General features: G+C 31.7%; 1 protein-coding gene across 2 annotated transcripts in view; it reads right to left on the bottom strand.

Annotated features, from left to right (window-relative positions):
• LOC129940601 (neuronal acetylcholine receptor subunit alpha-7-like) overlaps nucleotides 1–24563 on the bottom strand; it is a 141806-nt gene that overhangs the window by 18534 nt on the left and 98709 nt on the right. For both annotated transcript variants that reach the window (XM_056048987.1, XM_056048988.1), the window contains exons 3-6: nucleotides 22985–23124; nucleotides 9169–9213; nucleotides 8192–8482; nucleotides 7990–8065 (exon numbers count right to left, since the gene is read on the bottom strand). In XM_056048987.1, coding sequence (XP_055904962.1) covers nucleotides 7990–8065; nucleotides 8192–8482; nucleotides 9169–9213; nucleotides 22985–23124 — 552 coding nt within the window. The remainder of the gene's footprint in view (nucleotides 1–7989; nucleotides 8066–8191; nucleotides 8483–9168; nucleotides 9214–22984; nucleotides 23125–24563) is intronic.

The following is a 24563-nucleotide window of genomic DNA, read 5'->3' as shown; positions in this document are numbered from 1 at the left end:
CAAAATTTTTCCTAAGTTGATAATTAATCAGTGTTCCTATTACCTTGGAAAGAAGGGATGTAAGTGCTATTGGTCGATAATTTGTGGGTGAAGAAGGTTCGCTTCTTTTTGGGATTGGGTGAACAAATGCAGTTTTCCAACTACTCGAAACGAGTCCAGAAGAATAGAATATATCCAAAAGCTTATGCAGTGGTTTTGCTAGCGTTGAAGATATACCTCTTTAGAATAATAGTGGGGATACCACATAGGCCAGCGTATTAATGAATGTTGAGACCTTTAAGAACTCTCACCACTGTTCTAGTACGAAAAAAGATATATCCCATAGATTCATTAACGCGTTCAAGAACGGGGGGAACCATGACATTATCTAGAAAGGTGAAATTTTCGGTGAACTTCCTTGCAAATAAGTTGACTTTATCAATAGAGCTAACTAAAGGAGTCTCATTGACAACAAGCGTAGGAACCGTGGAAGAGGATGAATTCCTCATGTTTTTTACGAATGACCAAAAATTCTTACTGCCTCTATTGCATAGTTTTTTGGCGTAATTTTTGGTCATGTAAATATTTGATCCTTCGAATAAAGGCGTTGCATGCCTTCCTGGCTTCCTTAAACCTTTTCCGGTTTTCCTTAGTTGGGTTGGCTTTAAAACATCGGAAGCTCACCTCTTTCACTTGATAACCTCTTTGCAGCTTGAATCGAACCATGATTTAACGTTGGGTTTAATTCTTTTAACCCTATTCGGGATAAAGGAAGTGAGAAACAAGTCAAGTGTATTTTCTGCTCGACCGTTAACGTCTGATTTACGAGTAGGCCCATTGACAAGCTGAGTAAGATGGTTTAGCTCAGCAACAATCTCGGCACACATTCCATCGGATGTTGTCCGGCCCTAATGGCTAAGTCACGAAGAATTGTGAACATTGAAATCGCCCGTAATAACGATATCAGTGTTAGGATACATGGAGAAAATTCCTTGTCCTGGAGTCAGACAGAGCATCAAATTCCTGAGAAGTAGAAACTTTGTCCAGGTTTGGGCTACTATAAAGAAAACAATAGTGAATGATGTGCTTATTCACGGAAAGTTTTAACCACATGATATAAAAGAGTGAGTTGGTACAATAAGCGTATTGCGATAAAAAAAATACCCATTAATACAAAATTCAAAAGGATCGGAATCTTCACCTACTTCGGTTTCAGACAATACTAAGGCAGCTGGTCTGTTAGAAATAGTGTGGATGTACACTGACAGGAAATTCGATCTTAACCCACGATCATATATATAATCTACTCTAAAACTCTAAGTATATCACTGAATAAGATTTTATTTAAAGGTCCTTACAATAGAACCCAACTACTAGTGTTATGCCTATAGTAGTGACGTTAAATTGGTCCGGACCCTAACAATCAAAACAATAATCTACAATCCATATGTTATTGAATAAACCAACACATACACACCATTGAGAGAGCTTTCAAAAAGCTTAGCCCAATGCATGCACCTGCTGAGCCACTCAACTGTACCAAAAATGGAAGAAAGAGTCAGGATAAGATTGCACTTACTGTGTTCTGGTAGATATTTTTTTTCGGCATAACTTGGACAACTCCCTAAATTATACTTTTTTACTTATAAAAAAAATGAACCAATCCAAAAAATAGCATTTTTATTAAAATTTGGGTGCAAACTAATACCGTGTACAACTTTTTTTCAATTTTGAAACAATTTTAATGTTTTTGCATTATTACTTGAGTCTGTATAGTGTGCAATCTGCTCTTTATGTACAACAAGGATGTTGTATAAGACCGTGTATGATGTAAACTTCACTGCATTACGCCTAGCGCCACATTAAATTCATATGTAATAATGCTTTAATGTTATAACGTCTTAATTTTCATAAGAAACTTACTGAGTTGGAACAAACAACAAATATTACTTATTTCCACACAATGTCGTCGACTTCATTGTGGTTGCATGTTATATTCATTGAAAACGCTGGTTGTGGTGTTAGGATTGTTGGATTCAGTGTTGTTTAAGGCATGTACCCTGAAAAAAAAACCTACTATAACTGCCTTTTTACAGGCAAAACACCATACTCAATTTAATTTAACCTTAGCTTATACGTTGCAAACCACTTAAGTGGCAGTGGGGAGACTGTGTTTACTCGTATACGTAAAATATGCTGTGCCTTAAGACGCCCGCCGCAGATGTCTATGGGGAAGAACGAAAGCCTTGCATCGTTATAAGGGAGGGTGTGTTGACCCGCTTTGAAGAAACTTGAGTGCTGCTATCAATAAAGGAAGTTGAAGTGCACTTTATATAGAAGATTCAGGATTATAATTGCCTTTAAATTATTCTTTTTTTTGGGCCAAGTGCATTCAATTAACAAATTAAAAGACAAAACAAGAGTAAAGCAACGAAAGCCACATGCAATGCATAAGCAAAAAGTAGTTAGTCGCATAGCTAGCGCAGACAATCTTGTCGTCCTTCCCAAAAGTTAGTTTAAACAAACTTCACTGCGACAATAGCTCTCTCACAAACACAATGACTTCATCTATGTATATATTGTTTAATAGGCATTCAAAATTGTGTATGTATATTTATAAATTTAAAGCTTAACATAAAATAAAATCAAAACGAGTGTTTCTCTTGGTTATTACACTCAAAAGTCTGGTTAAATATGCTTAAGATGCTTATAGACAGATGCTGCTGTTTGAGACTCGTGCGGACATGCACATGTATTTTATTCTGCTCCTACAGCATGCCAAGTTTTTGGAACGTTTTTTGTTCTTCCGTTTTTGCTAGAATTAGAATTTCGCTAAAACAATAAGATCAAGACGAATACGCCCAGAGCGCACTTAAGTGTTGATGGAGATGCCTGTTGTAAAGAAGCACTTTATTTAAATAAAGAACAAGGAATATTACATACATTGCAGTTTTTGGTTTACATATACTATTATACATACAACAAATATAAGGAGATATGAATGTGAGCCTTTTTTGTTGTTTTTCTTTCCATCTTTTCCTTATCCATACACCAATTTCTTAATTTACAAATATGCAAATCCTATTGACAGAAAAGTTCCTTTATCATCGAAAATATTAGCAGAAATGCTGGATCAACTAAAGAATTTTGTTCGGAAAATTTCAATTTATTCAGCTGTATCCATACTATGCACATAAATATAGATTGATATGTTTGTATTGCAATTTTATATTTAGGTAACTTTCAAAGATTAAAAGTATAGCATTCAGGAACAATACTGCCTGCAAGGACCATGGAATGATGATGCATTCTAGTGAATAATAGTTCCTGTCGAACTCTGTTTGGCTGGTTTCCTGAGTCGCCATCGTCGACATTGGCAAGGAGAAAATGAAATTACAATGCTTCGTAGGTACCTAAACCCAACCCATTCCGAATGAGGTACATATTTGAAAATCTTTTGGAGTGGCACTAATTTGACTCAACGATTGTTTGTGAATTTTCATCTTTCTATAATCCAGATAGAGAGGGTAAAAGGAATAAGATAGGGAATCAAGCAAGAGAAAACGAAATAAGTATTAGTTAACTATTTATTGAAACCCTTGGAAGAAAATATACGGGTTCAATTTTGACAGATTTTCGTTTTGCTATAGAACACTATTTTTATTTTTTTTTTGAAGGAAAGATAAGAAAACATTTGAATGGTCGTTGCATGACATGGAGACTGATTGAGTCACTTAAACTGAACGACTTATCGGAGCTTGGGGAAGGTTTTTTTGGTTAAGTGATTGTAGTTTGACATATTTTGACGGTTACTGATTTATTGCTATTTTATTTTATTAAAGACATATTAATAAGGGATAATTTCTTTTGAAATTAAAGGTTTATATTATTATGAGTTTTTATTTTCAGTGCATTTATATTTGATGTTGTTAAAAAAACAGTTAGTTTGCTTTTATATTTAAAAGTAGGAATATCATTTTCCGCTATATGTAACAACAAAGTTTTTATTTTGATACATACACGTGATACATTTTCCACTTCCAAAGTAATTTTATCAAGCAAGAAAAAAAAATTGTACATTGTATATACTCGTAATTTCTATAAAGAAAATCTTAGGAGTTTGATTTTGCTGTTGTAAAAGTTATTCTTTAAGGCAAAATTCTTAAATCCTTGATAAAGGTCGGCAGCCACGCGCCGTCCTTTATCAAGTTCAATGTCGGTTCTTCCTAATGCAAGGCATTTAAATCCTTAATGTTAGAACCTTTTGCGCTTTAATACTTGTTGCATTTTCATTTAAGACTTATTTAATTTTAAATATATGATTAATGTATACTTTTAGGAATTTTCTCATTATTAGTTAATACGTTAAGGGCTATTGTATAGAGCCACTCTAAAAATCAAGAAAAAGATGACATTACATAGATACTTTTAAGGTGTCAAAACTTTGATGTTCCATAATTATCCTTGTTTATATGGAAAGAGTTAGATCTTTTAAGCATTCAAATTTGAAGAGTATACGATTTCGATAGCCACAACTCTATACTAAAAAATCAATTTTAAATAAACTTGTTTCATTCAATAGTTTTTTAAATAATAATGATGACAAATAAATTTAAAAAGTCACTTTAAGTATTATTTTTTCCAGGACTATGAATATCGATGAAAAATAATTGATGCTGTTAATTGCTCCAATAATTTTGTATTAAACACTGAAAACTGAGTCTTTTTATATCTCATAGTTTTTGAGATAATTTAAGAACACCAGAACTATACTTCTTTCCTTAAACCCATCCCAAAGCCTATGGTGAGGCTTAGCAGGGATATTGCAGGGGTGTTAAAGGCATCCTACTGCTTGAGTCATAAATTTCATATATTTTTCATTTATGTGATGGTTAAAAATACTTTTTTAAGAGTTTTTTTTGGTATATACTTTGAGGAACAATTTTAATGATGAGTTTAACTTTGTGCATTCCGCGAGTCAGGTAATTTTTAAGCAGGTCAGAAGTTAGTAAAAAAAAGTCACGTCGATTTTCAATGTGTTGAAGGTATATCAGTCTCATTGAAATTATCGTTCGATTTAGTGTCACTGTGGAGTTCTTTAAGTTTGATGTTGAAAGGAGGAGGTTGTTTTGGCGGTTTTGGTGTCCACTGCCAATGTCGGGAGGGTCGAAGTCTTTAGTTATAGATCCATACTTTTCCATCAATTAAATGTGGGTATAGTTTTTTACATGTAGTAAAAATTCCATTATGTGAAATTTTAGGTCGTCCTTATGTTTTTCATCAAGTCAGTATTTCTTATAATAGAAATGTATATTAATAATTGAGGAGTGTTTTGGGTTGGGGCATAGTTTTTTCTTCAAATGCATGTTCTGGTTTTCAAGATTGTTTATTGTCTAAGACGTTAAATCGGTTTCGTCAACACTTTCGCTTTTGCTGATGTGGTTCGTTACTTCATAAACCGTACTCTCTAGTTCTACTTTTTCGGTACATCAGAAACGACTAGCTTTCTTTTGCCAAGTACCTAACTGTACATTTTGAAAAAGAGATTGAATGCCTATCATGGGATATTAAAAAAATGTAGGTATATTTTTACATCTTAAGATACATTTAATATTTGTAAACAGATTTTTCTGATATAATAATGTTAAAAAAATTTGAATTCAATTCACATTTCTGACAAGTTTTTTTTTGTTTTAAACAGGCCAGCTGTATAGGCACTAAGTGAAACCCAAGTAGGTGAGGATTCCGATCCCACTGAATTCTTTTTTCAAGGTTATAACTTGGCGTCATTATTCTTTTCCCACCATGGTCTTGCTCTACACATTAGGAATGATATTGCTTATCGTTATCAGTTTTTTCCGGAATATGGTCTTTGCACCAACTCTTTTTTCAATTCCTTGTGGCTTAAATTTCCATTAATAAGCAAATCACTCACAATTGCTTTCTTTATCTAAGCCCCAATCTAGACAGAGTGTCAAATTCTTGTAAACTTGATGCTTTGTCTGATTCCATCCAAAGAATTGTTTCGTCCTATCCTCACACGAAAATCGTTATTACGGGCGATTTCAAGGTACACAATTCTTCATGGCTTCATCATTTGGGCCAGAAAACATCCGAAGGACTGTGTGCTGAGATCTTCGCTGAGTAAAAAAAAATAACTCGAATATCGGACGTAGTAGGTCGAGCAGAAAACACTCTTGACGTTGACGCCAGCGATGATATGATCACAAGTTTGATTATCCTGGGAATTAGAACTCTTATTTCGAATAGGGTTAAAATCATCGGAACTAAGGTACAAGTATGGTTCGATGCGAGCTGTAAGGAGGTTATTAGGGTCAAGAATGTAAGTTTCCGTTGTTTTATAGGCAATCCAACTGAGGAAGACCGGCATAAGTTCAAGCAAGCCAGGAAAGCCTGCAACGCCCATATTCGACGAACTAAATTTTTACATGACCAAAAATTACGGCAAAAAATATTGCAATGCCCCAAATTGAGTAAAAATGTTTGGTTATTTGTAAAAACTATAAGGAATTCGTCCTCTTCTTCGGTCGCTATGCTCGTTGTCATCTTTGTTAGGCAGTTCGCCTACAATTCAACGCTACCAGTAAACGTTATGACTCCCCGTTATCGAGAGCGTTAGTGATTCTATGGGACCAATCTTTTTTTGCACTCATACTGTGGCGAGAGTCCTAAAAGATCTTAACATACACAAATCCGCTGGTCAGGATGGTATTGCCGCTATTATTCTGAAGAGGTGTTCTTCAACGCTGGCAAAACCACTGCGTAAGCTTTTTAATCTGTCCTACTCTTCAGGTCTCGTTCCGAACGGATGGAAAACTGCATTTGTCCAGCCATTTCCCAAAATCCCAATACATTGATTCGCTGACGGTGGTGCTCTTTTCATATTTATTTTCAGATTCACATCCCTATTTTTCGGATGTGGAACTGCAATGACAAAATATGATAAGATCATAAAATTCCGACCTAAACAGCATTGCACAATGGGGAATAAAAACCGAGTGGAATTTAATGCTATTTTGTATCGTTAAAGCGAGATATACACCCCTTGCCATTGCATTAAGGAGAGTGAACATCTCGGTATTTGTATCACCAACCACCTTTTGTGGATGTTTGGGTTTTCTTAGTCGATGCAAGAAGTTTTTCTCCCACTCTGGTGCTCCTGCAACCTATTTAAGCCTCTTGGACAGTATTGAACGTAGAGCATTTAGATTGATTGGTGATATTACCATCATAAAATCATTTACGTCACGTTTTGAACATCGTCGAAATGTTTCTTGTCTGACCCTCTTTTACCGTTAGTTTAACGGTGTATGCCCTAGAGAAATAGCCAGTTGCATTCCTTCTCTTAAATAGTTCAACCATAATAATAATATTCGCGCTTCTGGAAAAGCTCATCAATATACCGTCGAGCTCAACTTCGGTCGTACTGTCAAGTACGGAAATTCGTTCCTTAGCCGTACTACGTGAATGTGGAATGGCTTGCCACACTTTGTCTTACCCAGCCCTTGCAATATTCAGGAATTTAAAACCAATATGCACCTACATCTCCTTCCAATCCCTCTCTTCCGTTAATAGTACTCATACTGTGTCTACATAATAAGGGTAGTATTATTCCTTAGAGTGTGCGCTCATTATAAAATTTTATTATTCGTTTACCAGAAATATAAAACTAATTTTCTGTCAAATCAAACATGAGCTAAGTTCTATAAGTGAAAAAAGCACTAGTTGAAAAAAAAACCTTAGATGGCGGAGCCAAACAGGAAAGTAGCAACTTTAACCGGATAGGTACCTACCAATCCCATTGGCTTCCAAAAATAAGTTTAACTTGTTGCAATTTCTTGAAAACTAATTTTCTTATCCACGAAACATTAATCACTTGCCGTTGCCATCTACCCCCCTTTTGCACTACTTCCTCCACAACCAGGGTGTATAAATCAAATCGAAGGCAAAGATAACAAAAAATGACACAAATATGTATATGATACGTACCTAGCAGCTCCCATTCACCATTTAGAACGTAGCTACTTATATCTCCTCCGGTTTCATCTTGCAATTGTAAATCCAACTATAAAAACAAAGAAACGCAAATAAAATACAAACTAGAGAAAGCTAGAGCCATGAGAACACTTCCATTAAGAAAGAGCGAGATAGACAAACACACACACAGACGCAAATGCTCACACAGACATACCTGAAAACCGTCGTAGGTCCAGCTGCCAAATTTCATTTCGCAACGTTGGTCATCAAACGGAAACCATGTAATGTCGATTTTGCATGTCGATTTGAATATGCCAGGCGGCACATATAGACACGATCCGTTGCTGCGTACAACAACATTCGTTTGATATGTCCCATCGAAGCCCTCGTCCGCACTATTGTACATCAGGACATCCGGTTTCCATATCCGATGCGGAGGTATGCGTAGGTCCTTCACACCGCCATAGTCTGATGTGTTCCATCTAAGATTCATATCGTTCCATTCCTGTTGGAGTTCGTAACATCGTTTCAGGTTTGAACCAAACGTTTGCCCAATGCAAAATGGACCCACCAAAATGAATTTTGAAAGTTTGCATATGTACATATATGAAGGATGGCAGTGTCAATGGTATAGGCAGTGTTATTGAGATAATGGGTACAAATTTGAAGGATATGTTTTTTCGTGTTTTGCAGTTCGTTGATTTCCATATTCGATGACGTTTGAGGTAGTTGTGTTGTAATTTTATAGTTCACATTTGTCGTTGTTGTTGTTGTTAGCGTCGTTGTGATAAATGATGACATGAAAATACACATGAGAAAGATTCATATATTAAAAAAAAGGAAAACAAAAATCCGTGTAGGAAGAAATAACACACAAAAAAAGGATTTTTTCAGGGCAACAAAAAAAAACATGATTGAGAAGGGATAACCGAGTATGTTTATTATTTTACGTCCATGATTAATTAAGTTTCTTTTTCTGTGGTGGGGAATTTTGTTTTTCCTTTGTGTATGTACTCCATTCCCACTATCATGATTCATTCTATAGGTAGATATAGTTTACTGAATCCAGATCCTTAATTATGTATATTTTTTGTGATTTATATTATTGCAGAGATAAATTGGGTATTTATTATATTGAATAAGAGTCGTGGGAGAAAATCGTGCTAAAAAAAAAGAAATATTGACACTTACCAGTTTTAGCCAGACATTTGTGACAAGCAATTGGTTTTTTTCATCCTGCAAAAAGATACAAATACAAAATTAATGATATCATATTTTAGTGTAAATCAAATCAAAGTCTGCAGTGTAAGGATTGTTATGATTAGATCAACAAATTAAATTATGCATTTTTGTTTGCTGAATATCATTTCATTATACGCTGTTTGTAGAATTTCAATAGGATCGCAAAAAATATTTGGAATTTGTTAATTTTTTTAATTGCGTATACGCCATAGTTTTCTCATTTTATTTTGAAATTCAATAATTTATTTTGCTATTGAAGCTTTACAAAACTTCGATAATTATGATAGAGACAAAAATTTTAATAAAATATCTGAACTCATTTTGGTCTCCATTTTACCCACTTATTTTTTTTTCAAAAATAATGACTCAAGTTGCAATCAAAATAAGCAAACTTAATTAGCAATAATTTACTATTTCAATAAAAAGACACGAGTTATTTCTATTAAATTTATGTTTGTATTTATGAATGGAAATAAGGAAAAGCAAAAAAGGCGAAACTCTAGACGATATAAATGGTCGGTTGAGTAATAATATGAGCAACCGATGATTAATGGCATACAAGAACTAATTTTTTTTTCATACTCGTATGTACCTATACAACACACTAATGTATGGACCTATACAAACTCTCGCAGATTCTCATATACTAAAGACGAAGAAAACTCCATACAATTAAATTTTATTCATATCATAACCCACATTCTCTTCCTTTTATATAAGAAATGGATTCCATGAATCATTCAAAGGCAAGATAAAAAAAAAGAAATTTCATACTTTACATAAAAATGAGAAAAAATAAAATAATACAACACGAATAGGAAGCCTCGCCTGCCAACTGCGGAATTGACCTAACTTTCGTTCCCAAAACGGAAAAGGGTGCACAAAAAAAGATGTTATGTCCTTTTATTGTTCAATGGGATCATCAATGTACGTATGTATATCTTTTCAACAAAAACGACACATGTAAAAATGAAATATAGCTCACAAAAGTAATATCTGCATTATGAAAGTCGATTGCATAGTTTTTAATTTATTAAATCAGTGGACGTATTTTTACCAACCTTTAATTTAGGTTAGGTTAAAGTGGCTGTCCAAGATGGAAAAAGGCACACCTAGACCAGTTTAATGGCACATTGTGATACCACATAAATCTTGAGCTTAATGGAACCAGTTTGATTCCCTTACGAAACGTGAGAGGCAGATTTATATAAATATAATCCATACGCCTGGTAAGACTTTTTTATTAAGAACGTACTCATGATCGTTCTTACATCTAAGGCATGTGCAAAAGAATGCATACAGTATTAAGAAATTATATATGAATGCAACCATTAAACAAAACAGTAACAATTTATATAAGACGTGATCCGATTCCGATTAGTATCGGCCATTTATATAAAAATGCAACCCAATTTGTTAAGCGCCACTGCAGTATCGCCCTTGACAGTTAAACATGACACTCAAGGGGAAAGATAAGTAAAATCAGGTATACCTAAATAGAATAATATTTAGGCAGAAATGTCTCCTAAAAAGTATACAAAAACGGAAAGTTTTTAATGACGAGATTGAAAAATTGTAATATTTATAGACTTCATAATATATGCAAATTTATATTTTTAGAAAAGAGATATTTTCTTGCAGTCGTGACAAGTATGCACATTTGAAAATAGAATAGGAATGAAAGCATAAACGGATTATCTCTCCCATTTATAGTTGTAGATGTCTGGATATGGTAGTTCCATCAGATTTTTACCAAAGAGGTTTAAGACTATAAGTTCGTTTATCTCAAACTTCACAAAATAGTCTCATTTAATTTAAACTCAATTTATCAAAAGAAATTTTGAGTAGGTTCTAACCCTTTTAATACTCGAACATAAGCGATTACAGCAAAAACTAGTGTTTCTTTTTTAAATTCATTTCAATTACCTCTTCTCTAGCTTTAACAACAATTATTTTGCATTCCAATATGCGCTATTTGTCTAGAGGAATAAAGAAATTGGTACTTGTAAATAAATTAACTGTATTTTTATCCCAAAGCGGTATTTGCGATAATGCAGGTATAACAATTGTTAAATAAATATGAAAATCACATGTCGTTCGAAGACGAATGTTCATGTCGGTTCAAATTACTTGAACTTATTTTCTATATGCTATTTACAGAAGCAATGAATTGTTTATAGTCAACTAGTGTTGTTAAACATTAAATCTCAACTCTATTAGAGATAAAAACAAAAATCATCAGAACTCAAAACCCAGAATTCTAAGATCTTGAAATTATAAACTCCCAACATGTATAAACCGATACCCCAAAATCCTTAATAATTATAATGATAGAAACGCTCATTTTCAAAGCAGAGTATATGATATTGAAAATAAATTACAATTCTTCTAAAACACATCGATTTATTTGATTTAAAAATTAAAACCAATCTTATTCACCGGTTAATTTAAGTTTACTGGCTAATTTAAAACACTGACAGAGATTAGAACCAAGAACTCTAGCATGACACTTCTACGCACTTATATCTAAAAACTAAAAATAAAATTAAATTTTTTTTTAAAAGGTGTGCAATCAAAAATTAAATATTAAGTTATTTTCAATCTCGATTTCGGCCAGTAAGTAAATGTGCCTTTCTTGTAAAAAAAACTGACAGTTGAATTTTTATACAAATCTTACCAAATAATGATGGGTTTTAGTTTTTGTAAATTGGATTTTATGAAAATGACATACAGTTCCTTGCCATATTATTAGACGGACTTTAGAGTTTATGCAAAATTTTAATTTCCAGCTATTTTAATCAGGTTTTCGAATATTGTAATGCATTTAAATTAGTTTCTATGCAAAATATAAACATCCTAGAAAAAGCAACAGATTTAAAGATTTTTTTTTAAATTAATATTTTCAGTTTTTTGTTGTTGTTATTTTTTTTTATTTTTTTTCAATATTTTGTTGAACCTCCTTTTGCTTTAGTAAGATCTTCAATTCTTCGCGGCATACTATCAATGCATGATTTGACTGTTACCTGCATTTGTGCGTGGCGATTCCACAAATGAATTACTCTTTCAATAAGTGACCGCATCTTTATCTACTTCCCCATTGATCAGCTCCCACACGTTTTCAATGGGTTCAAATCAGGGCTGTTTCCCGGCCAGTCCAACAGAGGGATGTTTTCTTAATTCTAATATATTTTAATAGACCGGACTGTGTGTCATGGAGCTCCATCTTGCATAAAAATGTAACCATACATCCATTCTTGAAAGTTAAAACTATTGCGTATAATCTAATTATTATAAAAATTCTGAAGAGCGTCTAATAACATGGCCAGGGACTGTATATCAACATACAAATAACGTCATTTATCGCTTTGTACAAATATTCCCAAAGTAATTTAATTTTTGTTCATAAAATATTTAAGCTGAGAATATGTTACCTTACAAAAAAGGCACTAAATGGGTTATTAGTAGGTACTCTTTATATGATTATATTTAAAACAGTGTACGCGTTAGGAAAATAGGGAAGGATTTAAGAAGAGATACCGGTGCACATTGGTCTTAAGGTTCTGAGTTGGCAACTAGGATCGCATTCCAGTTTTTTGCATCTTATTTTTACATCTTGTTTAAAATGTATACTAAGGCGGCAGAGTGCTTTAATTTATATGAACTTGGTATTTCTTGACGGGTCTGACGGAAAAAAATAATCAAAAAAAAAACATTAAATGTTTTAAAATCCAATAAAACTAAAACACAATACAAAATATTCATCAATAAAAGCTTCAAAATAACATACTTGTTGCAAGCACTTCCATTTGCCTTGTTACTACCCTGAAAAAATATTCCCATCCCATTTCAATGCATTTTCAAAATCAGAAATAAAAATAACTTACACATTTTATAATCACCTCAAACATAATACAATCTCAACCTTATCTTACAACCAAAGTCAGGTCATACTTACTCACTAAAACTTAGCTTTGCTAAACTTAAAAAAATTGTTAGGAATATCCACACAAATTGCAATGCAAAAACCACAAAAAAACACCCTATAATTCAACCCATCAATTGAATGCACACCGCACTGGATGTGCAGCATATGCCAGAGTTAACACCTCTTACTTGTTACTTATAAAATCCAGGACATCTGCATCCATTTATTTACAGTTTGCCTCCTTTCAGCCATTGACAGTCTGTGCACCTGAAGCAAACATTGGGTGACTTAAATTTGCATCCAGAGTGAAAACTATGCTATCACACGGACACAGGATTGTATTATGGACAAGAAACAGGGGTATGGTAAGCACCCCGACCAGAACACACCTTTCAATCAACACGAATGATGCGATGACAAGGACCTACTGCAACGGTAACGACGACGACGGGCGATAGAGTTCAAGAGTGTAAACAGAACCACTCTGGCTCTGGATATTCATTTTCTATGTTCAACTACTCATAAAAACGCATTTCAATTTTTCGGATCAGTTTATTGGCACGGGACAGAGAGAAGGAGAGGTAAATGATGGATGTTTTCATTTTTCCGCTGATCTACTACCCAGCAGTTGCGCCAGAAGGTTATGCGATCCTACTACGATTACGATTACAACGACAACTGTGAAGCAGTGGACTGATAGAGGATGCTGTGTTGCCCACAAGGATTTCAAACCCATATCCCATTTACCCAGTTTTGTCAGAGCCCACCGTTATAGAACCTTTACACAAGATTTCAAAACTACTTTCTACTTTCTCCTGTAAAAAGGGTTCACAGAAATGTTAATAACTCATTCTCGCACAACGAATGCGAGCCACCATATACCACATAACGCAGAGGTTCGTTCCCATCCCAAGGGACATCTCTATTACATCCTTTACCCGTATAACAGCCAAATATTCGGAACATTCGGAGAGAGGAGGAGAATTCAATGATACGTTTTTGCTTTCTGCACCTATATTCCGTGTGCCTGATATGACCCAACCAGAACTGGGTTATATTTTTTGTATAGAAAATATTAGCACTGCTGCGACACAAAAAGGATATAACCCTACATAACCTACATAACGATTTTGGTGTCACTAGGATCTCTCTCTGGATTATACCAACCTATTTGTATGAAGGTTTATCAACAGGAAAATTAAGGGTGAGATGTAAATTTACTTAGAGCACAGAGGGGGAGCCTTTGAGCTTTGTCATACACAGCTAAGTGGCTGTATACGGGTATATACATACATACATGTATATATTGCCTTGGTTTTTTAGTTAAACAGATATACCTATTGCTAAGCCTTTGAAAACCTATTTCAGTGAATCCCTTTATCCTTTGAGTAATGGTTTATATGCAATTCCTTTATCTGAAAATCACACCAACGTTCCTGCCGCTTTTTCTCCAACATCAGCTTCTTGATGCCCCTTATTTGTAGTCTTTTCTTATTATAAGGCGGTGCGATAAAAAGTGCATCAAAATTTAATTTTCTCCATCATTAGTTGATGTTACACTTTTCCAGATTTCACTGCACTTTAAGAAAAATTTCATCATTTCGGAGTAAGTTCTTTTTGTCACTGGAAAACAGAACAGCGTGTCCCCTTTTCACACAAGATCAACAGTGACTTATCTTTCCGTTTCAGTACATAACAAGTTGCAGCTGTACCCATATATGCGTATCATTTGGGTGGTGATCTATAGTTTAGGTTCTCACAGAAGTGGCTCGTTGGTTGTTAGATGGGCAGCAGATGTGGCTAGATAGTATTGTATCAATGGCGGATCCAGACTTTTAATCAGGGGAGAGTCACTAACTTAAATGAGTTTTTACTCACCGCTTAAAAATGTTCTTTAATGTTTTGGAAAGGAGTTTAATAAAATTTAAATAACATAATGTGTATCTAAACCTTACATTTATGGATTTCAATTGCTAAAGTGGCAACTTTAGTTATCAAATTATTTTAGAACACTGTTGTCCAGCAAGGTATGGTCTAACTATTTAATTTGGATGAATAGCTGCATATGAAAGCAGTCCAAGATTCCAACAGTTTTCTAAATATCCCATATTTGAGAGCTAAAACGCAATAGATTAGAGGGTTTTGGGGCATTTCACGCAGAAATGTAAGAAATTGTCTTGAAACATACATATGTAGCTTTTTTTCGAAAAATAAAATTTACTTTTCTTGTTAACATTTCAATTCAAGTGAAATGATTTGATATCAAGAACTGTTGGGCTTTTTTTCACGTAGTTTTTTTCGGACTCAATTTTCGAGAGTCTATTATTACTATCCTTATCAGTATGCTTACTCGTATTTTGACCTTAAAGGAGTCAAACAAAACTTAAAAATTGTAGAGAGAAAAACGATTGGTTCTTGAATTAGAGGATGTAGGTGCATTTAAGTACATAATTTCCCTAAAAATTAAATTAAAACAAATTAAGGTAAACAAATAAGTTGGGATGAAATTCAAAATCACATCTTTTTTCGCTTCAAATCCCAAGAGATTCAAAGCTTTTATATCAATAAATATGAAACGTGTATTATGTTTTTCAATTAGCCGTTAGTTTAACAAAAGCGTCACTTTAGCTGTTTTTGGGACATTTATATTATTGTCCCTATCCATAGCATCCCAAGCAAATTCACTTCAAAAGTAGATTTATTTAATTTTTTAAGATCTTTTGTATTCAACGGAAAATCAATTTTGAATGCACGACTGGGTAGCTAGAACTTGCTACTGTCTTCAAAAAGTTTGTTTTAATATGTATATTTTTATGATTTTTATGTAACTTATTTTTTTTCGAAAATTATTTTAAATTTTGTCTTTATATATTTTTACATTTTGCATATTAAATTTGAATTTCGTTATCGACAACATTAATATTTAAAACATACATATACAAAAAATAAAATTTTTAATCATCAAAAAGCATTATCAATTTAATCATCATCGATAAGAGCTTTCAAAAAAGTTCTTGAGAAACATTAAACAAAATTAAGCTCTTATGTGGGGTACCCTTCTTTAGCAATACCAAAATATGTTTGTCTTGTAAAAAAAAGCCAAATTAAGAATACAAAATTAAAATAAATTTTGAAAAAAATCGCATATTTTTAAATTGACAAGAATCAAGGTTTTTTCTTAACAATCTGAATATTTGCCCTATTTCCTTAGAAACAAATTTTATGAAAATAATTTAAGGCACGACTAAGGTTATTTTAAATTCTAAATTGAGTGAAAACAAAAATTTGAGTTAATTTTGACAGAAAATCTTTTTTTGGTAAATGTCGTTAAATTACTAACAAATCTTTAGGTAAAATCTTTACTTATACAACTTGACTGTATAAGCTTTATTGCTCATTTGACCCTCCCCCTGGATCGTCCATTAGTCAAAAGTTGATGAATTTGTGCTGTGTTTTTGGAATAGGAAGTAAAATACAAATTTTGTTTGCATGTACAAAAAATTAATAATTCATTAACTCAATACGATTAGTTTTGAATTAAAGGGAATTCCTTCGAAAAAAAACAAAGAAATTAGTTAAGGTAATTTATAAGGGGTTTACAAGTATGCATTATATTGCGGTTACCTCACAATACTTCGTCCTTGAATCGTTAGATAACACAGCAACAAAAAAAGAACAACAAATATAAATGTGTGCGCTATTGTGTGGTTGAACTGTAAAAACATTTTTTTTTGTTAATTTTATAATTGTTCGCGTATTCAAGGGGTTATATCGGTTTCGTATGTCTGCACGTTGTATGGAGTTTAGGAACTATAGACCCTTTTAAAGCATTCCTCATTCGTGTTGTAGTACGGCTATAAAAAGTCCTGCAGGTATTTATTCCTTGAAAACCGGGAGAGTTTGAAGGTAAAAACATAACTGGCTATGTTACCAGAGTATTGTTCGTAAAAATAGAAACACAATTATAATACCCGTGAGACCTTGCGACGGCGTTAAAGAGTAGCATAAGGGCAGCTATAGAACGATCAGCTATAGAACGGTGATCAAGAGAACATTGTTTCTATATGTGTGCAGTGCACACACCAAATAAAGCGAAACAAAACACATGTTTTTGTGTGATAAAATTTTATCTGTCTTTGAAATTTAAAAATTCGATTAAATGAAACCAGTGCGTATAAACCCCAGTGCACCATATGGTTTTATCATGACTTTTAGACATCACTATTTAATGGACGAACAAATACCCTAATTTAACTTCATATTTTATCAAAGTTATTATAAGGGTAACAAGGTGGGCATGGGTTGCTGTAAAATATGGATGTATGTGTACTACCACTTAATGTTAAAAAACTACTACTACTTTTATCCCGGAAATTAAGGTGAGTATATTAATAAAATATATTTTTATGTTTTATAAAACGTTGATGTATTTATCCAAAATTCAATTGTAACCTGTTGCGAACTAAACACAATTTTTTTCTTTGAAACACATCTAGCGATATCGTTTTTTTATCAGTTTTACAATTTTTTAGGGTTTTTCTTGATATCAGGCAAGCCAGGATTGCAAAAATTTCGGGTATAGGTACACACTGTGCAAAGAAAACTAAATACCCTTTAATCTGACAACGTTAGCATTTATATTACCGATAAGGTTATATTTCTACTTCTCATGACTACTATATTAATCAGGCAACGTCCAAAACGAGCTATGATAAACGTGACAGTTCATCATTACCGTGTTCTTTTATATAATTAAGTGACATAGAGGCATTCTTTAGTCCTTTGTATTTAGGAATGGTTATTGAGTTCTGACAGCATATACAGATTTTCCAAATCAAGTAAACATAATCCATTTAATTGAAAACATTCAAACATTTGTTTTCCTAGTTAAGAAGCAGTTCGGTATTGTCACTCTTTGTCTAATTTGAAATGACAATGAAGACAACAAAAAAATTTAAGATGCATAAAGTATGAGGACCATACGTTTTACCAACTTATAAACCCGTCACTGGCATATATTTTCAACATCTTTTTTTTTATATTATATTTTTATTCCATTTTGTACTACATATTTTATTTGTCCTGGTGTACAAAGAAAAAAGGTAACATGAAATCAGATAATTACGCAAATGCAAGTTGAAGCTTTTGAGTTACTTTGCAGGTGCTGGATGCAAATATAGCAGCAAAAGAAAAAAGGGGCAGGGATGCGACCCACAATGATACCTTCCGGTTCCGTCTGTTGATTTGTCTGGCTTAAAAGTTTGTAGGTTTTCGTGTTTTGTAAAATAAAGATGTCAGCTAAATTTATCTTAAAAATTTTAAAATTATCAATAATATTTTGCATATAATGAAATTATTTTTATTTCTTACATACACAAATACAAATGGGATGAAGGAATTAATTTAAAGTCAATGACTTCTATTGTTCACGAGATATCTAGAACCGAACATCAGTTCTTACCAAATTTGCGTACTAGTTTTTGTAGATTTTATTTTTTTATGAAAAAACGAACTGTTGTATTAAAAACTTACTGAATGTCGAAAACAATATTTTCTGTCAGATAAAATAAGTTTGAAGCCAATATTTATAATTTTTGGAAAGATATTTGAGTCGAAAGTCGAAAGAAAGATTTTTTAGGTTTTTGTTTTTTGTAATGAAAGCTGTAATTTCGATTTTTCTCAAAATTGTATACAATATTGAAAACAATATTAATTTAAAGCTAATTTTGTATACTTAAGAAAACTGTCAATACGATTTTTCTCAAAATTTTACCACATGATAAAAACGTTATTCCTCGTTGCAAAAATAGTTTTGGAAATAAAATCATTTTTTGTTCCTACATTTTTCTAGGTTACAAAGATTTTTTTGTTTAGTTTTCTTTTGATTTATAAAAAAAATCGTTAATTGGAATTTTTTCAAAAAATATATATTTTTTGGTATCAAATTACAATAAATAATATAAATTTAATTCAAGTCTCTAGCGTTATTGGTTCGTGAGATATTTAAGGTTAACCACAATTTTCACCTTTTTTAAATTTTTATGGTAACAAAACACCCATTACATTTTTTTGAGAGTTCTTTCTGCATCCTTCTGCATTATTATCTGTATGTCAACATTTATTTGAAGTCAATATCTCTACTGGTTCTTGAATTATGGACGACAAAAAACTGGCGAACGTAGGACGCACAGACGTACGTACACACGCACGCATATAAACCTCTCTAAAAATCTTTTATTTCGGCTCTAGGGACCTTGAAACGTCGAGAAATGTCAAAATGTTCAATTCGACAAATCGGACAGATTACAATAGCTTCTGGCTGGGAAGTTAAAATTGTTTTCAAATTACAAAAAAAGCAATCAAGATGATGTTGACATTTTAGTAAAAAACTAGTTATGATTTTCTTGAAAAAGATTTGACTCTTTTTTGTTTGGTTCTTATTTATTTGGATGCCGTAAGGACTAAATGCTATAAATATTTATATACGAAGGTGAATATGACATGGCAAATATATTACGAAATTCTTTCGATGTGGTTTGGCGCAACAAAGCAGGAGAAGCCATTTTAAGTAACAGGCAGTGATAATGATGATACAAGTATGATATTAAAGCTAAAAGTCTATAGTGTGAACTTGAATTTGAGTTACATAGATATATTGTGCAGAAAGGAGATATTTTGCAAGGCTTAACAATTTTTTGGTCGATCTTGCCTAACAAAATACATATTCATGACCTTACGATGTAAGAGAAGTCGATTCCATCCACAAAATTTGTAAATTCGCATTTAGCATTGTTAAGTGTTTTTTTTTTTTGCAACAACAACAGTATTAGAAATTTTTTTTTCTAAAAACAACATACAGATTTTTTAAGGTGTTCTCTATTTTTTTCCCTTAATTTGTTCTCAATTCTCAAAAAAAAATGTTTCGATAACATAGAACTGTTATTTTGTTTTTAAGTTTTTTCAAGAACAAATCACCGCTTTCAATAATTGTTTGTCTGCAAAAGGTCTTATACTGTCTCAATAATACTTGATGATTATTGTCATTATTCCTATTTTAGAATACTAAAATACTATTACTTTTTTCGAAATTTGATATCTTGAAAATTTTTGTTATTTTTTTACGAAATTTTAATGTAAAACGGATATTTAGCTCTAAGTACCTGCATACTAAAAATATCTTTAAACTAAAAGTGAAACATTTCAAACATAAAAAAACTAATGTAGTAAAAAAAAAACCTCTAACGAGTTTCAAATAAAAATATAGTTTTTTTTTTGAGAAACGAAATGACATTTAAATTTTTGAAAACAAAGATTTTTTGTTATTACATTTTTAAATTTTAAAATACAGGAAGTATTTTATATACAGACTCTTGGATACATGACCAAGTTCTTGCGACCCAGTCGTGAATTTTGTTTGTATAAGCTTTTACAGTTAAAGGGAAGTAATTCCATTATTTACTTCTAAGCAAATTTATCCGTGTAAATAAGGTTTATTCATAAATGGCATGTTTGACAATTTTGCACGATCAATAATTTTAACAACATTTATGAGTTCAAGCATCCTACAAGACTTAAATTCAACATTTCAGAGTTAGTATGTAGTTCGTTTTGCTTTGTTTGCGAATTAAAATATAATATAATCTAAGTGATGCAAATACTTCTTCTATACCTTTGCATAGTTCAATAAACCCAATATTAATATGCTTTTAGTATTTAAGTTAATATTATATCTGTTATGTAATTATATCCAATCCTATGCTTATGGATGCAAAAAATACAAAGCTTAAAGTGATGTATCGTCCTGATATATTAAAAACATAACTTTAAAACAGAAAGATAAAAACATACATAGAGCTTGTTTAAAAACGTAATCAAGAAAGTTTATTAGCCCCTAGTGCATTTCATAAATCCTATAGTCTGATAGCAAACGAGACACTAACAAAGAAAATATTTGAAATTAAAAGGCATCTAAATATTTATTTGTATCAGTATAACTATCCCTATATCGTCACTTGAAAGAACTTGTATCTTTAATTCTCCTTCGTATTATATGGTATACAGTATACACAGATATATGGTTAAAAAAATTTCTGTTTGAAGAATAATATCTACAATCGGGTTAAATGAACTTAAACCCTAACCATTGACATCGGTGCCAGTGCTCGAGTGATAAACTTGCCAGATAAAACACACAGCCTTGTGATGGAAAAAGCAGAAGCCCTTTAATGTTTTTCTCCTCAATATAATATTCCTTGCCGGCTTTTGCTTCTTTAATTAACTCTCACTTTACCATCAGAATATATCACCAGAAACTTCTATTGAGGATTTGTATCACTGTCTATCATTATATTATATGCTAAAAGATTAAGAATCATTATAATAGACTTTTGTTTATCCTTTTTCGTGCATGCAAGAACGGTAGTGAATACATATTATTTAAAAATTGTGGGTTTTGTAAAAATATTATAAAAATAGAAGAACCATACAATTGTAATAGTTGAAGAAGTGAAATAAGCTTGTTTATGTGAATGATATTTTAATCAGTTATTATTAATAAAATAAAATAATATTAAATTAAATGAAATTAAATTAAATTAGACAAGAGTACGATAATTCAAGCGATAAGATATTATAAAGCATTTTTTAAGAACAGTTAAAAAGTAGAATTTTTTAGTATGGTAGGGGGGTCTATCTCACCCGTTAATGCCGGAGGGGGCAATTTAAAAACAAAATAATACCTGCTTCAAATGGAAAAAAATAGTTATCGTAATGGTAATACTTAGAATTAAATATTATACATTTTTTAAATTTTCTATTAGCCAGTTTTTAAATCAAGTCAAAACTATTTATAGTTTTGAAAAAATTGAAAAAACTCAAAATTTAAATACAAAAAAGGTAAAAGGTATAATTCAAAAACAAATAAGAGCAATGAATACTTTAAAAATAATAGTAGATAATTTTAAAGTTTTGACAAATTACTCTAAACCGTTTTTTTAAACTTTTTTACCCAAATTTTACTTTACTTTTCAATTGATTTAAAAACAAGCTAATATACAAAAGTGTTGGCTTTGAAAAAATGTATACAATTTAGTTGTAAGTATTACCAATATTTTTTTCTATTTAACTTACAATTTTTTTTGAAATTGCCCCTACCGCTTAAATGGCGGGAGAAACATATTTCTATTTAAAATGAGCTACAATGTTTTAATTTAATGCCTGGTGGAAATTTATTCAATTATTTCCATTTATTTTAGTTCAAATTTGAAATCTTGAAGTAAAAATGTCCCAGGTTAAAGATTAACTGATATAAACAATAGCTGACTGACGGTCAACAGCTGTTTGTAAACAACATTTCAACAACTCCACCGATGTAACCGTTCGATGCACCATTGCGACATCTGTAGTCTTAGCTTCAGTGAAACAAATTTGGATTTAAGATTTTATTTACAAAAATAGGACTAACAATAATAATAATAAATAATAATTTTTGTATAATTGTTGTTTTATTTGTTATAATTGCATGATAATCGCAAGTAAAATAAGATTTTAATTAATGATAAAAAACAATTAAAAAACAACGTTAAATAATTAATTCCATACGCTAACATTGAAAAATAAAATTTAATGAATAATTTAAGAATAAATAGAATTAGGAATCGAAAAATATTTTCTAATTTATTAAAAATGTATTATTTGCAACTCTGCGCCTGACTTATCGTACTCTACCCTTAAATTAAATAAAACTAAATTAAATTGATTTTATTTCATTCCATTCAATTCGAAACTTATTGAATTTTTGATGAGATACAAATATGCAATTGAAATTTGAAAAATACTTACGACATCGATTATCTGCATTAGTGTTAATCCAAAACTTAACTGTAATGGATCTGATTCATTAAGTACTGGTCGTTCGAGAGTATTATATGGATCTAGTAGATCATGTAGGAGTTTCTTTTCATGGTATCCTGCTAAACAAACTGTAAGAAAATAAAAGTTGGAATATATTTTAATAAAAATAAATATGAAATGGAGGTTCTTGGCATGTGTGTTGATAATTGCAATATGCAACTAATATACAAAATAAAATAAAATTATTTAATCTTATAACTTATACTAACATATTCACGAGGCTTTAATATTTGCCTTCTATCCAGATCCAGAGAGTGTCATAAAAAAGTTCTAGCACAATGAGCGATGCGTAATACCTACCTGGTATTAGTTTCAGAAAATGAGTACAATTTTGAATGCATGTTTGAAAAATTAGATAAATCTTTTGGACAGAACTGCATCCACTTAAATGAAGTTCTCTGTTTATTTTACATTTTACATATCCCACGGTGATTTGCGGTTGCGACAATGCTATTTTTTACTCACTGCCTACTTTTTATGTTTTTTCTGTTGAATTTAAATAACAGTGTTCAAAAATTGTGTTTTCGGTTTTAAATTATGGAGAATAATAGATTATAAAATGATTGAGTTCACTGCATTTTTTTGTAAACGTAATAAGCGCACACTCAAGGGGATATTACTCCATATATTGTGCCAAGACATAATGAGAGCAATAGAAATAGAAGAGATGGACTGAAAGCAGATGTCGGTGCGCATTTCAATTCTAGACAAAGTTTAAAAAATCACTTTGAGTACTATTTTTCTCTTTTGAAATAATAGACAACAAAGGGAAAATGTATGAAAAATAGTTTTAAAATCACTTTGAGTCTTATTGTACTCATCACTGTTTACATCCATAAAACATGAATTGATTTAATTATTATTGTTCCAATAATTTCTGTATTAACAATTGAAAACTATTGTTTGTTATGTCTTTTAGTTTTTGAGATAGTAAAACTATACTTTTTTCTTAAACCTAAGGAAATTTGTACTTTTTAAAGAGTTTTTTTGGTAAATTTTGTCGTTATTAATTTTGACGCTATAAGTTCATCTTTGTGAGTTAAATTAAGCAATTTATTTATCGTAACCTATAGTTTGCACCATTAGTTGCTAGAATTTTGTTCCGAGTCCCAGTCAGTCAGTTTTTAATTAGCTCAGGTGTTAGTAAAAAATTGTCACGTCAATTTTTAATTTAGAAAAAAGAGATTTTTTTTTATTTAAATCCTTAAAATGCAAAAGTAACTTTACATGCACCCATCTGATACAAAGCTTTTTTTTGTTTTTCAATTTCCTCAAAAGGTCCCTAGAGTCTAAATAAAAGATTTTTCGAGATACGTATGTGCGTGCGTGTGTACGTACGTCCTTACGTCTGTACGTACCTACAGTTGTGTTCACAAAAATAGCAGTGCTCTCCAAATACAACAAAAAGGCCTTTAGTTTCAACGTTATAATATATTTCAATAAACTTCTAACAACAAACTAAAACATTTTATTCATAATAACAGAAAATAAGTACTATCGATTTTTT

The sequence above is a fragment of the Eupeodes corollae genome, chromosome 1, assembly GCF_945859685.1.
Source record: "Eupeodes corollae chromosome 1, idEupCoro1.1, whole genome shotgun sequence".
NCBI lineage: Eukaryota > Metazoa > Arthropoda > Insecta > Diptera > Syrphidae > Eupeodes > Eupeodes corollae.
Note: the sequence above shows the minus strand (reverse complement) of the source record. Positions and strands in the feature narration are given on the sequence as shown.